The 12,353-nt window shown below is 37.1% G+C and overlaps 1 protein-coding gene across 6 annotated transcripts in view; it reads right to left on the bottom strand.

Moving 5' to 3' along the window:
* Positions 1-12,353, bottom strand: part of LOC122819495 (nipped-B-like protein B) — a 28,984-nt gene that overhangs the window by 10,236 nt on the left and 6,395 nt on the right. For 3 of the 6 annotated variants that reach the window (XM_044096260.1, XM_044096258.1, XM_044096261.1), the window contains exons 7-28: positions 11,879-12,009; positions 11,733-11,790; positions 11,123-11,623; positions 7,216-9,183; positions 5,771-5,896; positions 5,442-5,627; positions 5,015-5,077; positions 4,832-4,921; positions 4,647-4,747; positions 4,464-4,550; positions 4,152-4,383; positions 3,374-3,525; positions 3,185-3,265; positions 2,970-3,070; positions 2,738-2,867; positions 2,569-2,651; positions 1,792-1,924; positions 1,555-1,698; positions 1,373-1,459; positions 403-614; positions 209-311; positions 19-117 (exon numbers count right to left, since the gene is read on the bottom strand). In XM_044096260.1, the coding sequence (XP_043952195.1) occupies positions 19-117; positions 209-311; positions 403-614; positions 1,373-1,459; positions 1,555-1,698; positions 1,792-1,924; positions 2,569-2,651; positions 2,738-2,867; positions 2,970-3,070; positions 3,185-3,265; positions 3,374-3,525; positions 4,152-4,383; positions 4,464-4,550; positions 4,647-4,747; positions 4,832-4,921; positions 5,015-5,077; positions 5,442-5,627; positions 5,771-5,896; positions 7,216-9,183; positions 11,123-11,623; positions 11,733-11,790; positions 11,879-12,009 (4,868 nt within the window). Of the gene's footprint in view, positions 1-18; positions 118-208; positions 312-402; positions 615-1,372; positions 1,460-1,554; positions 1,699-1,791; positions 1,925-2,568; positions 2,652-2,737; positions 2,868-2,969; positions 3,071-3,184; positions 3,266-3,373; positions 3,526-4,151; positions 4,384-4,463; positions 4,551-4,646; positions 4,748-4,831; positions 4,922-5,014; positions 5,078-5,441; positions 5,628-5,770; positions 5,897-7,215; positions 9,184-11,122; positions 11,624-11,732; positions 11,791-11,878; positions 12,010-12,353 lie in introns of those variants that run through there. The other 3 variants (XM_044096263.1, XM_044096262.1, XM_044096264.1) reach the window with 2 other exon arrangements.

Raw genomic sequence — 12,353 nt, 5'->3', positions numbered from 1 at the left:
ACATTTACAGAAACTCACTCTTCCTAGTATGCTTGGATCCACAGCCACCACCTCCGATAAACACTTCATGGCTTTAGTTCTCACTGCAATAGCACTCTCTCCCAGGACCCTCAGAATCTGGAACAAGATTATTTGAAAACAATAGAAAATTTCAAGCAAACAACACAATCTAATATCTAACTCTAAGTATGTAAAATAACCAGTTTACCTGTGATAAATAAATATCAAAGCTCTGCGCAAATGGCCTCATAGAGGCCAGATATCTTACAATCAGACAGGAGTCTTCGTAGTCTACTGTGTCAGAGCTTATCCTGCAGTAAAAATAATGAAAAAAAGTTAAAAAAAGTTTTTATAATAATGGGAGAATTATACATAAACTATCCCAGGTGAAGGAATACTTACTTGACGGAGCTGAAGTTTGATGGTGTTGTCTTGATGATTTTGCGGAGGAATTTTTTCCGTGCCTCAACCGTCTGTACAATCTCCTCTGCGTCACTATCCGTGGAATGTCGCCGATACTTTGGATCGTCGTCGTCATTTTGAGACTTCATAGCTTTTTCAACCTCTACTGTGGTGTCTCTGTACCACTGGGCAATGTAAAATTTCCTTGCAAACTGGATAAAACAAATGCAACAATGTGATCATAATACCGGAACATTGTAAGGAATAAAAAGGACATGGCCGAACAAGAGATCATTGAGAATGGGATGCAGTGGTAAACATATGCAACTTTACTAAAATGACCTTTCTTAGCAGTAGCATATGCCAAACGCACATATTTCAAAAAATAAAATCTTTCATTGGGTTACATTCATCTATAAGTAAAAGAAATAATTCTATATATATTACAGACGGTACTGTAGCCTATACCTACTTATCTTATTTTCTAGACCAATCAGATCTTCCGAAAGGTCACTCATTTATTTATTACCTTTGGAATAACCATCCAAAAGACCTGAAAGCAGGTAAAGGGTTAATAAAAAACATATATTTTTAGTATAGTTGTATTTTTTATCAATATTTGATGTTATTTTATTTGCTTTGCCTGGGTAAAGTATTATAATTCTAAGTAAATTTTTTTATGTCATATAATTTTTCTTCGTATGCAGTTTTTAGCATTAATTTAGATTGCATTATGAATTAATTCAAATTGTTATGTTATTATATCTGTCTTTAGGGTCTCTTCATTTAGCGCTAATTTCCTGAGTTTTACATTTTCTGACTTTTTGTTCTATATTATGTTTGTTGAATCTTGTTTAGCATTTCAAAAAGCATTTTTAAAACTGACTGCAAATATAGTGCCAGATAAAAAAAAAAAAAAGTCTAATTGAATGTGTGATTGTTTGACTGATATGAATTCTTAAAAGCTCACCAATAAAGCTGGATCTGCATCAATGTTTTCATCCAGGAAGTTCAGGAAAGCCTTTTGGAGCTGCTGTACCTCATCACTGCCAGGAGTCTGTAAAGAGAAAAAAAAAACATGAACAGACTGAATCATTTAAATCAGTCTGTTAGATTGTATTAAACCTGTAATCATCTAATTATGTATTCCACCTCTTTAAGAATGCGATCGATAGTTCTTTGGTCCATCTTGCAAGAGAGCGAGTCTTTACGCAGGCTTGAGGCTACAGTGCCGAGGTAGTCAAGTGACGCCACCCTGAGGGCCATTTCTGTCTGCTTATTGCTGAACTGGTGAACCTGGAGTGGGAAACACATTAGAAAGGAGACGGAGTGAGGAAAGATAATTTATGCTACGAGGCAGTAACTTTTGGAGTGACCCCTCCTGCTCACCAGCAGTCTGCCCAATAAACTGAGCAGCAGTTCAGCAGCAGGCCACTCGGGCTTGTTGACAGCCGACAGCAGGTCATGAACAAAGTTCTCAAACAGAGGCCTGTAGTCGTCTTCTCCCTGTTTGCTGCCACATCTGACACAAACAGTCTCTCATCATACAATATTTGTGAACATCAAAGAGTGTTTGGCAAAAGTGTTGGTACCTCTTGACACTTTTCAAATTTAGTCAATTTAAACAATAACAAATGTTAAAGCATTTCACTGTGGTTTTATTGGCTAGACAAACATAAAGTAGCAAATAACTCTAGTGGATAAAGGTGATACATGAAATTTAAAAATATTTAAACGATAATCAAGAAAGCATGACGTGTATTTATATTTCCCCCCAGTCAAAGATTCGTAGGAAAATGTTTTGCTCAAGTATAGCGTGTTCAAACCGCAAGTGGCACATTTTTCATAACTATGACTTGCTTTATGCCACTTTCTGTGCAAAAGAAATTAAAATCACACAGTTTTTATTTCAATTCAAAAACTCAGAACCTCATTATGTTATTTTATCAGCTAAAATCTTGATAAAATGTAGAAGACTTTGCAGCTGTAGTGCAAGATAACAGAATAAGGTTTGAGGGTTATGAATATTTTGGAAAGCTACTGTATATTAGTACTGAAGCGTTAGAATGGGAAATAAAGAGTGTGGCTTGGGGAAGTCCGGTGCAAAAACATGACAACTCTGAGATGTTTTACGTCTCTGGAGTGAAAACAGAAATAAAGGCTTACTTCTTGAGAAACACAGAGAGAAAGTTCTGTGCTGTTCTCATGGCAGTTTCATAAGAGTTGGTAATGAGGACATCTTTATCCACCTGCAACATAAAACCAAATATGTGAAGCAATTCCTGAATCAAGTTCTTTGTTACTCAAAACATGGCGATTTTTTTTTTGTCGACACCTTTTTTTTTGGTTCCTCCTCCGTTTCTCTCTCAGTCGGAAGATTAACCACACACTGAATGAGTTGAAGAACGAGGGCTGAGACCATCTGGATGTACAACGGGGGTCCATCTGAATCACTGGTGTTTAATCTAAAAATATAGAAATCTTATTATATGTAGGCTTTCAAAGCGTCACAGAGGCCACTATTTTAATTTATTCAGATTTTTATTATCTTTTCTTAAGCCAGGTACCTAAAGTTCCTGAGGCCACGTTTACTGGTGGGAAGTCTAACAAGAGAGGCAAAAATCTCTTCCAGAATGAGCTGCCTGTGCTTCTCATAGCGAGAGAAAACCTGCAGAAAATCAGCAATTATTAAACTGAAAATCAACGGCTCACATAGGAAACAAAAACCCAAATTTATTGCAGACATATTACTAAATCATTTTAGCAGAAAGAGTCAACTTACTGCTGTCACTACAGAGATGGCACATAGCTGCAGTTCATTGACATTCTCCACAAAAAAAGGCGTAATTCCGAGGTTCGAGACCTAAAACATTGGGGAAATAAAGCAGTCAGGAACAAGAGAGACAACAAGAAAAAAGGTGACATGAGGCCATGATTCAGAGGCGACACAGGAGAAGACGCCAAGTCACACCTGGAGAATTGTGGTGTCGGTGAGCAGCTGGATTTCAAGGAGCTCTGAGATGATGCTGATAATGTCGCAAACCTTGTTGTACAATCCCACCACCACTTTCTGTTTGTGGGCAGAAGATTTTGGTCTCTTGGACTTTGAAGTGTGTGAGGCACCTGGATGACAACAAAAACATGAATTAAGAGCCGATGTTGGAGGAAAACAAACACACTACAAACAACAGTTGGAATATGTGAGGCATTCAGTGATAACTTATAGCGTAAGCAAAGTCTTGCATGTGTACAAGCCTGTCGCAAAAAGCAATAAATAAATCAATTGCATGATAATTTAAAACAGGCTTGATCAATTTCATTTGGATGACTGTTTTTCTTCTGCCTGTGACTTCAATTTCAATTTCATTTATTGTTTCAGTTGTTTTGTTTATTTATTTGGGATATTTAAAATGTTTTCCATTTCCAGTATTAAATGTTTTTTAGAAATAATGCCATATAGGAATGCCATTATTACGCCATTCCTACAATATATATGAAAATGGATTGAAAGAACATTGTTATTGTTCATTGCAATAACTTCTAATTTATCATCCAGTAAAAATTGTTATTGTGACAGGTCTCAGGGTTCCTACAAATCTTTTATGACCAAATCTCATACGGTTGTCATCAACATTATAGTTGTCATTTGAAGTATAACAAGAACGTTTCAATGGAAATTTTTCAGATTTTTCTGGTAACACTGAGTCAATATATTTGGCAGCTCTAACAAAAAAAATGTTGCTGCTGACCTCCGTGGCGATCCGCTCTGTAAGAACGGTCATACTGCGGGTACAAAGTGTTCTGCAGGTGGAACTTGGTGAACTGCAACACCCTCTCAATCACATCCTCTATATAAACAGCCTTCGGCATGTGTGGGGACGTCATTATGTTGAGTGCAGTCAAACAGGCATCTGCAGACTTGATCACCCTCTCCATGATGAGATCCCGCCACAAACGCTCCTCATCCATGGAGTCGTTATCCTAGAAATGGATTATGCAACAAATTATTATGTAAAAATTGCACCGTCTACTGTTTCTGATATTGTATTGATAATACCTACTTGACCCATTAAGGTGAAAAGTGTGACGCTATCCTGAATGTTCTTCTCCAGTATATTCAGAATTTTCACAAGTTTACTAGAAGAAAACTACGAAAAAGAAACAGACATTTGGCTGTGATGCTTTTAAAAAAAAAAATATATCAACATTAGTGTAACCTTGCTGCAACAGCAGACTTATTTTACCTTGTTAAAGACGCCCATCGCTTTAATCTTGGTAGAATCGCTCCCAAGCTCGTTTAATTGCTGCTTTCCAAGCAACAGCTCTTGAGGTATCTCATCATCTTCTGTTTGTGAAAGGAAAAAATATATATTTCTCATCCCCACACTCTAACGGTTAGCTGGAAAATTGTGCAACATTTCAGTCTTACCTTCGGCAGTGAGGTCTACATCCTCAAGGCTCTCAAGAATGTTGTCCACACTGTTTGCAAACCTCTTAAATGCAGAGGAGTCCATCTTTTCTGTAAAATAATTATACATATTTTAGCTAACGCACATGTATTGTTGTTTGCAAGAAATTCAAAGGACAGTGCGATGAGAAATTAGACTGATACCCTCTGTTGTCATTTTGGAATCGTACGCCATCTTGCTTTTCCCTTTCTTTACTTTTCGAGCAACTAAAGAAGAAAAAAAAGAAAAAGTTTTATATGTGACACACAGGAGAAAAACAACTCTTGAATATCAGCATTTAATTGACATAGACTGCAGGCAAAACGTAAAAATGTAAATTAAACTGTAAAAACTAGAACCTAAATGAAAGTTATTCCAAACAAAAAGATGAGAAATTCGACTAACTGCAGAAGTGAGGCTTGTTGTGCCTCACTCACTAACACTAGGTGTTATGTGCAATAAAAACGTGTGCTTTTAAAGTAAGAAGTTTCTGATTTCATACATTTAGTATGAAGAGGGGGAGGTTAAAATAAAAAAAAATATCCAAGATCTGCTGATTTTTTATTCCAGTTTATGTAAGAAAAGTCTCACCATCATTCAGGCTTGGTGGAGGAGAGTCTCCATCTGAATCATCATTACAGCTCCAATCCCGATGGCGCCCACTTGACCCCCGGCGAGAGTTCTGAAAGCCTCCACTTCGCCGGTGATCCCTAGAACCTTTCTTCTCTTCAAACTTCCATGACTTGTCGTGCTCTTTCTTTTTCCTTTTTCTTGGAGCTGAAACGCCAATGGAGACAGAAATTAAAATTAATATCCTTTTCCCGCTCTCGCTTTATTTAAAATGTGTAAAACGTGCCGGCATTCCTGTTCTGCAATTCTTCTCCAGGAATGTTTGAGAATTTTTAGGATTTAATACTCACACTCATCCTCATCCTCAGACTCCAACTCTTCATCGTCGTTGTCTTTCTCATCTGAGTCATCGGAATCTACTTCGGCATATTTGGATCTCTTATTGATCATACTGTGCTTTCGCTTATTTGCTCTCTCTGAAAACATAAAATGGATTAAGTTGTGATCTTGCTACTTCCACATTAAATGCTCTGATTACAATAAGAATCATCCACCTAAATTTCGTTCCTTTTCTTTTAATTTGTTGTTACAAAGGTTTATGATAAAAATTAGTTAATGGCCTTAATAAGCACTATGCCAACCCTTATAAACAGAAATCCGACTTGAGGACTATTTGTACAAAAATAAGACTTATTTCTAATATCCAAAACAGAAAACTAAAAGTCAGTAATTCTCCAGTAGTTCCATCCCATAGATATTATCTGTAATAAAGTTTCTGAGTTAATTTAATTAGATAAAATAGTTACTCTGCATGTCGGCTGATGAGGTAATGGTGCCATGACAGTAGTCAGTATTTTGTTACACAAACACAAATTTGAGTCTTTGTAGATGTAAAAAGGATGATTAATAGCTGATAACTTAATTCGAAGGTTGCTACATATCAGAAGTTTAATAACTCTGAGTAAAAACAACAAGGACTTTTCAAATGAAGAAAAAAGAAAACAATTATTTTAAGCTCTGTGTGGAAAAAAATTGTCTGGACTTAATTCTGATAATTAAGTCCAGTGCAGTGGCATTTTCTTATACAGAGCCTTCGTGCTGAAAAATGTCCCAAAATTACAACAACACTGTGAAGACAAGTGGTTCACAGCTGTTGCACTAGTTTATTTTTCCACATGTAAAATTATCATTTGGAAACTAAATTTTGCAAAGAAAAAGGTTATCATTATTTTATTTTTTTAGAACTAATGATCTTAAAAGGCTTAGGTGTGACTAAAAAGCAAAAAGAGGAAAAGCTTTTTTTTATTTCAAGTTTCATTTGATAGTATTTTTACACTATATTAGTGTTTTAGTGTATAGGGAAGAAATCCCAGTAGAAATCCCAAAAATCATTGAAAAATTTTACTAAATATTATTTCTTAACAAGGAACTGAATAAGGCCACTCATATTAAAGATTTTATCTTAAAAAATGATTCTTTTACTCGTAGTAAATTATTTATTTTTAGGTCCTTTTATGTCATTGAACATGTCCTTATGTGTTGAAGAGGTTTACAGAAAAAGAAACAGATGTGAAAAGAATCTTTTAACATGTATGAACACTATATGTAAGTAGTAGTTAAAGTAGTAGTAGTTAAACCCAAAATAAAACTGCTCATTTCTGCCCTCTAACTGGTTTTTTCCCGTTTTTTTTTCTCAAAAAAGACAAAATCACCCACGTGTAAAAAATTGATAAAACTGTCTGCACATTCAACAACGTAGAGGTTCCATAGAAGAACAATTAAATATGGCTCCTACCTCTGTCTGATTTGTCAAAAGAGGCCCAGTGTCTGGATCTGGAGCTGTGTTCATTCTTGGTTTCTTTAATGATCCTCTTTACATCTTCGATGCTTAGTCTCTTAACCACAATAACTGGTTTAGTTTTATTGTTCAAGTTCTTCACCAGTGAAACTCTCTCTAACCGCACCAATGGTTCACTCCAGCCATCTACTAGTTTGCCTTTGATGCGGAGATCTTTATCTGTTCCCTCTTTTCCTTCTCGTTTCAATTTAGGAATCACAAAATTCTTGAGACTTCCAGAATTGCCCCCCAACAGGAACGGTGGGAACTCACTCATTTTCATCTCAGAGGCCTGCCATTTGTTTGCAGCTTGGTTCATGTTACTGTCCCCACTTGCCCGTTGGTCCTTGTTTGGGGCGGTCTGAAGGCTGGAAGACGACGTTCTCTGCCGATCGTTAAGTTCAGCTGATTTTCTGCCTTCATCTTGCTTCAGTTTAGAGTTCTCGGCTTTAGTTTGCTCCTCAAATGAGATTCTGTTGCCATCTCCTTCAGGCAGCATCTTGTGCTTCTTGTTCCTTTCTCGGTCTCTCTCTCTGTCTCTATCTCTGTTTCTGTCTTTACCTTTGTCTCTTTCTCTGTCTCTCTTGCTATCTTTGTTTTGTTCTTTGCTCACTTCAAAGTTTTCATCTTTGTCTCTATTTCTATTCCTGTCTCTGTCTTTCTCCCGATCTTTGTCTATTTCTCTGGATTTTTCTCTTCCTCCAGGTTTTTCTCTGTCTCTGTTTTTGTCTTTAACCTTGTCTTTTATTCTATCAACATCTTTGTCTCCATCTTTGACCACATCTATGGATTTGTCTCTTCCCCTGATATTTTCTCTATGATTGTCTTTGCCTTCATCTTTATCTCGTTCTCTAAGTTTGTCTCTTTCTCGTTTTTTTTCTTTGTCTCTGATTTTGTCTTTATCTCTAACTTTGCCTTTAACTCTCTCCACATCTTGGTGTTCATCTTTATCCAGGTCTATGGATTTGTCTCTTTCTCTGACTTTTTCTCCATCTTTGTCTCTGTCTCTAAGTTTTTGTTTGAGTTTCTCAAGGTTTTTGTCCTCATCTTTGGCTCTTTCTCTAGATTTGTCATCCTCTCTGAATTTTTCTCTTTCAATTCGTTCTTCTCCATCTCTAAATTTGTCTCCATCCCTAAGTTTGCTTTTGACTTTTTCCTGGTATTTGTCTTCTTCTCTGGCCACATCTATAGATTTGTCTCTTTCTCTGTTTCTTTCTCTATCTCTGACTTTGTCTTTGTCTCGTTCTCTGGATATTTCTTTATCTCTAAGTTTTTCTTTGTCTCCATCTTTGTCTCTCTGTCTGTCCCTTTCTTTATCCTTGTCTTTATTCTTGCCTTTCTGTTCTTCATGTTTTGAGTTGCGATCCACTTTGCTTGTGGATTTGAGCATTTCTGGTCTGCTGACTTGGAATCGATGACTGCTGTTGTTCTTTTCCTCTCTGTGTCGAAAGTCTGAATGCCTGTCCTGCTTCAGCTTCGTCATTTCCACGTGTCTGTCCTCTGAATGCCCTTTGTCACAATCAAGTTTGCTGTCATGATTGTGCCTTGATTCACGCTGGTTGTCCGGCTTTTGTTTATTGCTTTCTGTATGTCCATCAGAAAAATGCATCGGGGAGGTATCTGGAAGCATTTTGATGATCCCAGGTCTGTCTTCAGTATCTGCACTTGTCTTAAGGTGACGCAAGTGATCTTCACACAACGCTTGCTGTTCCAAGACAACTACAGGCTGTCCTATTACTCTCCCAGCTTGCTTCAGATCAATACTGACCATCAAGGCAGGTCGACTGGCACCATTACTCGCAGCACTCGACTTCTTGGGTGTCAGTCTGCTGATGTTGCTGCCCCCATGTAAAGATGGGCCTTCATTTGTCTCAACTCCGGGTTCCTGAGGGTACGTGTCTTGTTTCCGTTTTTTTAGTGGCTTGTCTGCAAAGAAAAAAATTAATTATGCAGCCATGCTAAAGTATTCATAGTTCTTAAACTTTCTCAGATGTTGGCATGTTACAATCACAAACTTAATTGCACATTTTTAAAATTTGATGTGATCTTTTGGGTAGGTCTCTAGAAGCTTTCCAAATTTAAAAACTGAAATTTCAGTCAAATTTTCTTAGCAAATAATTTCAGCTTTGTCAGACTGGACACACGGTATCTTTTGACATTTTTAAGTACTTCCAAAGACTGATAGTCGGCTGTAGGTCTGGACTTGGACTAGACCAGGGGTCAGCAACCTTTATAACCCTAAAAGCCATGTTTGCATTTGGTCAGTCTAAAAAAAACGTGCTTAGTCACAAAAGCAACATAACTATTCAAAGCAAAAATGACTTGTTTTCATATCTACTACAGGAAAGTTGCTTAGATATATATATATATATATATTTTTTTTTTTTAAACAGTGAAAACTAGTGTTGTTAAAATTACCTTTATAATTTAAAACACTGATCAATTATTTTTGCAATAAAGTTAAATAATTTGTAGCAAATTAATTTTAGATAAAATTATAAAGTGCCACAAAAGAGGGTCGAAAGAGCTGAAGAATCCAGACTCCTGGACTAAACCATTCTAAAACATAAATTTGCTGTAGAAGGTAACACTCCCAGACATAAGTCTTCTGCAACCTATATAGCATGTCTTCTTCCAGTACTGCCTTGTGTATAACTCCAAACAGCTTCCTACCAACTCTGACCATGTTCCCTGTCCCAGCAGACAAAAAGTCTCCCAACCGCCTGATGACGGGGAGACGGGGTCTTCGGGTGATCCGCCTCGACACATAGAAATTTGTATATGGTCAAAAATAGTTAAATTTATATCTCATCTCCAACCAAATATTCACATGGGACTTTTTTTTTTGACATTATTTAATCAGAGTGTCAAAAGAGTCTCCCACCTGAGCAGTTGTTTTCTGCAGCTCCTTCAGAGTTATCATAGGCTTCTCAGAAATTTCTCTAAATTCAACCGTGGTCTTTAACATGTTTAAAGTTTCGGTTATATCTATAACATAACCATGGTCTAGACTTGTCCATTACTTTATCGCTGACCTCCCTGGGTTTCCTGGTCCCCATGATGTGATATTACTTTTAGATAAATGTTTTCTCTGAAAAACCTTAGAGGCCTTCACAGAACTGCTGTATTGACACTGAGATATAACTAGCCACCACTGTGCTTTTTCATTACACCAGTTCCATTACTAAAGTGATGATAGTGCTTGTGAAAATAAGTTTATTGTATTGACTAGTTCCGAAAAACTGGGAGTAAACCTGTACTTGTTCACTGCTGAATTAGAAGAAAGAACTGCTTTGGAAAGCAGCAAGAGGAAGGATCATGGGAAACAACAGCCACTCAAAACATGAACACCATGTTAAAATTTCTAGAGTTAATGCATCAAACTTAAAACATTAATGACAGTTTTGCATTAGAACAGGTGAAGTGGACTATCTCTTATTTTCACAGTTATTTAGAAATCACCAGTCAAGGCGTTTACTGAATCTACAAACACCATTTCTAAAGAAACTTCCTCTAAAACAGGCAGAGGATCCCCCTTTGACTGGACAAGACGTTAATAATGACAAAATGACTTAATTCAGGTTATGGAAAAGAAGAACCACTAGGGTAATGACTGTAGCACCACTTAACATTGAAAACACTTTAGTGGAAAAAAGCCCTACGTGTAGCTTGTGGAGGCAATTGATTTTATTTAAAGTGTAGCATGTATGTCCAACTTTATTTTATATTAGGGATGCACTTTTTATTTTGGTCAGACCTATAATATTCCAATAAAAATATGTAGAACTTTGTGCTTGTAACCGGACTAAATGTATGACAAAATCAAGATATATGTCAAAATCAGGCACAAAACAACAATTCTCACCTTTGTCTTGGACCTCTTTAGAGCATCGCTCTCTCTCGTTGGCTGAGTCTATCCTTTCAATTTCAGCAAATGCTTCTATCTCAGAGTCATCAAACACAATCCCACTGATGACCCCAGTCTCCTTTGTGATTGGCTGCGCAGCAACTTGTTCATGCTCTTCAACCACTGACTTGTGCGAAAAATCTTCAGGAGAACCTGACAACTGAATATCATTGTTTAAAACAACCGCGTTGTGATCTGAGTCCATAGGTGAGGTTGGAAGGAGTTCTTCAGAGCGGTCCATGTCAGGGATCTTCACTCGGGACAGCTTTAAGGTCAATCTGGCAGAATCCTTAGATGGCGAGCTAACTATGTCATAAAAGACGTTTTTGTCCATGTTCTCATTTTCTTCTTTGTTCCTTTCTCTCTGCTTCTTTTTACGGTCGGCAGTGGTAAGGAGCAGGTCAGGGGCTGTGCCTGCTTCAAGTGGAGGTGACTGCATGATAAGAGGAGGCCTGGGCTCTGAAGGAACAAAGCACAACGTCGCAGCACATAATTAACCTTTGTTAGAAAATGAAAACTTGTTTTCAAGTAAATTTTAGAGGAGTTAACCAGAAGCAAGTAAGCATACTTTTTGCTCTCTCTTCAGATAGAGAAAAAATGCCAGCTTTTATGGAAGAGTAATTTTCCTGCAGAAACACACGATGTTTATCATTAGTTTTAACTATAGGTATCTGCTTATGTCCAGTACAAAGTAACCCGGATTCCCAGCATTACCTCATTTCCCAGTCTTTGAGCCACGTTTACGTAGTCTTCATCCAAACTGGGTTTGGAGTTACCATTAGACGAATTACTCGACAGATGCTCAGAGATTTTGTTGTCAAGAATTGTTCTCGCACCACTAACAACTAAAACAGAGAACAAAATACAATTTGCAGTTAATTTTCTTACTTTCCTAATTAAAGGGTAGTCTTGTCTACTTGCGGTATTGTGTACTGTTTATTAGCCTTGGCATGAGAGTTTATGTTCATTTACTTGCCACTCAAAAGTGTACAATGAAGGCAAAGTTTAGTTAAGTAATCTTTGAATATGTGTTGGTTTTTCAAGGATTTCTACTTGGTGCTTTATAAAAGAATGAGATGGACTGCTAAAAGTTGGGTTTCAACCACAAGGACCTTAGACATTTAGAGGGTTCCACTTCTTTTTAATAAGACCAAGAGGTAAAAGTAGTGAAGAAACATTTAGCTCTTCA

The sequence above is a fragment of the Gambusia affinis genome, linkage group LG17 (genome assembly GCF_019740435.1).
Source record: "Gambusia affinis linkage group LG17, SWU_Gaff_1.0, whole genome shotgun sequence".
In the NCBI taxonomy this organism is placed as follows: Eukaryota; Metazoa; Chordata; class Actinopteri; order Cyprinodontiformes; family Poeciliidae; genus Gambusia; species Gambusia affinis.
This window is presented reverse-complemented; position numbering and strand designations above follow the sequence as displayed.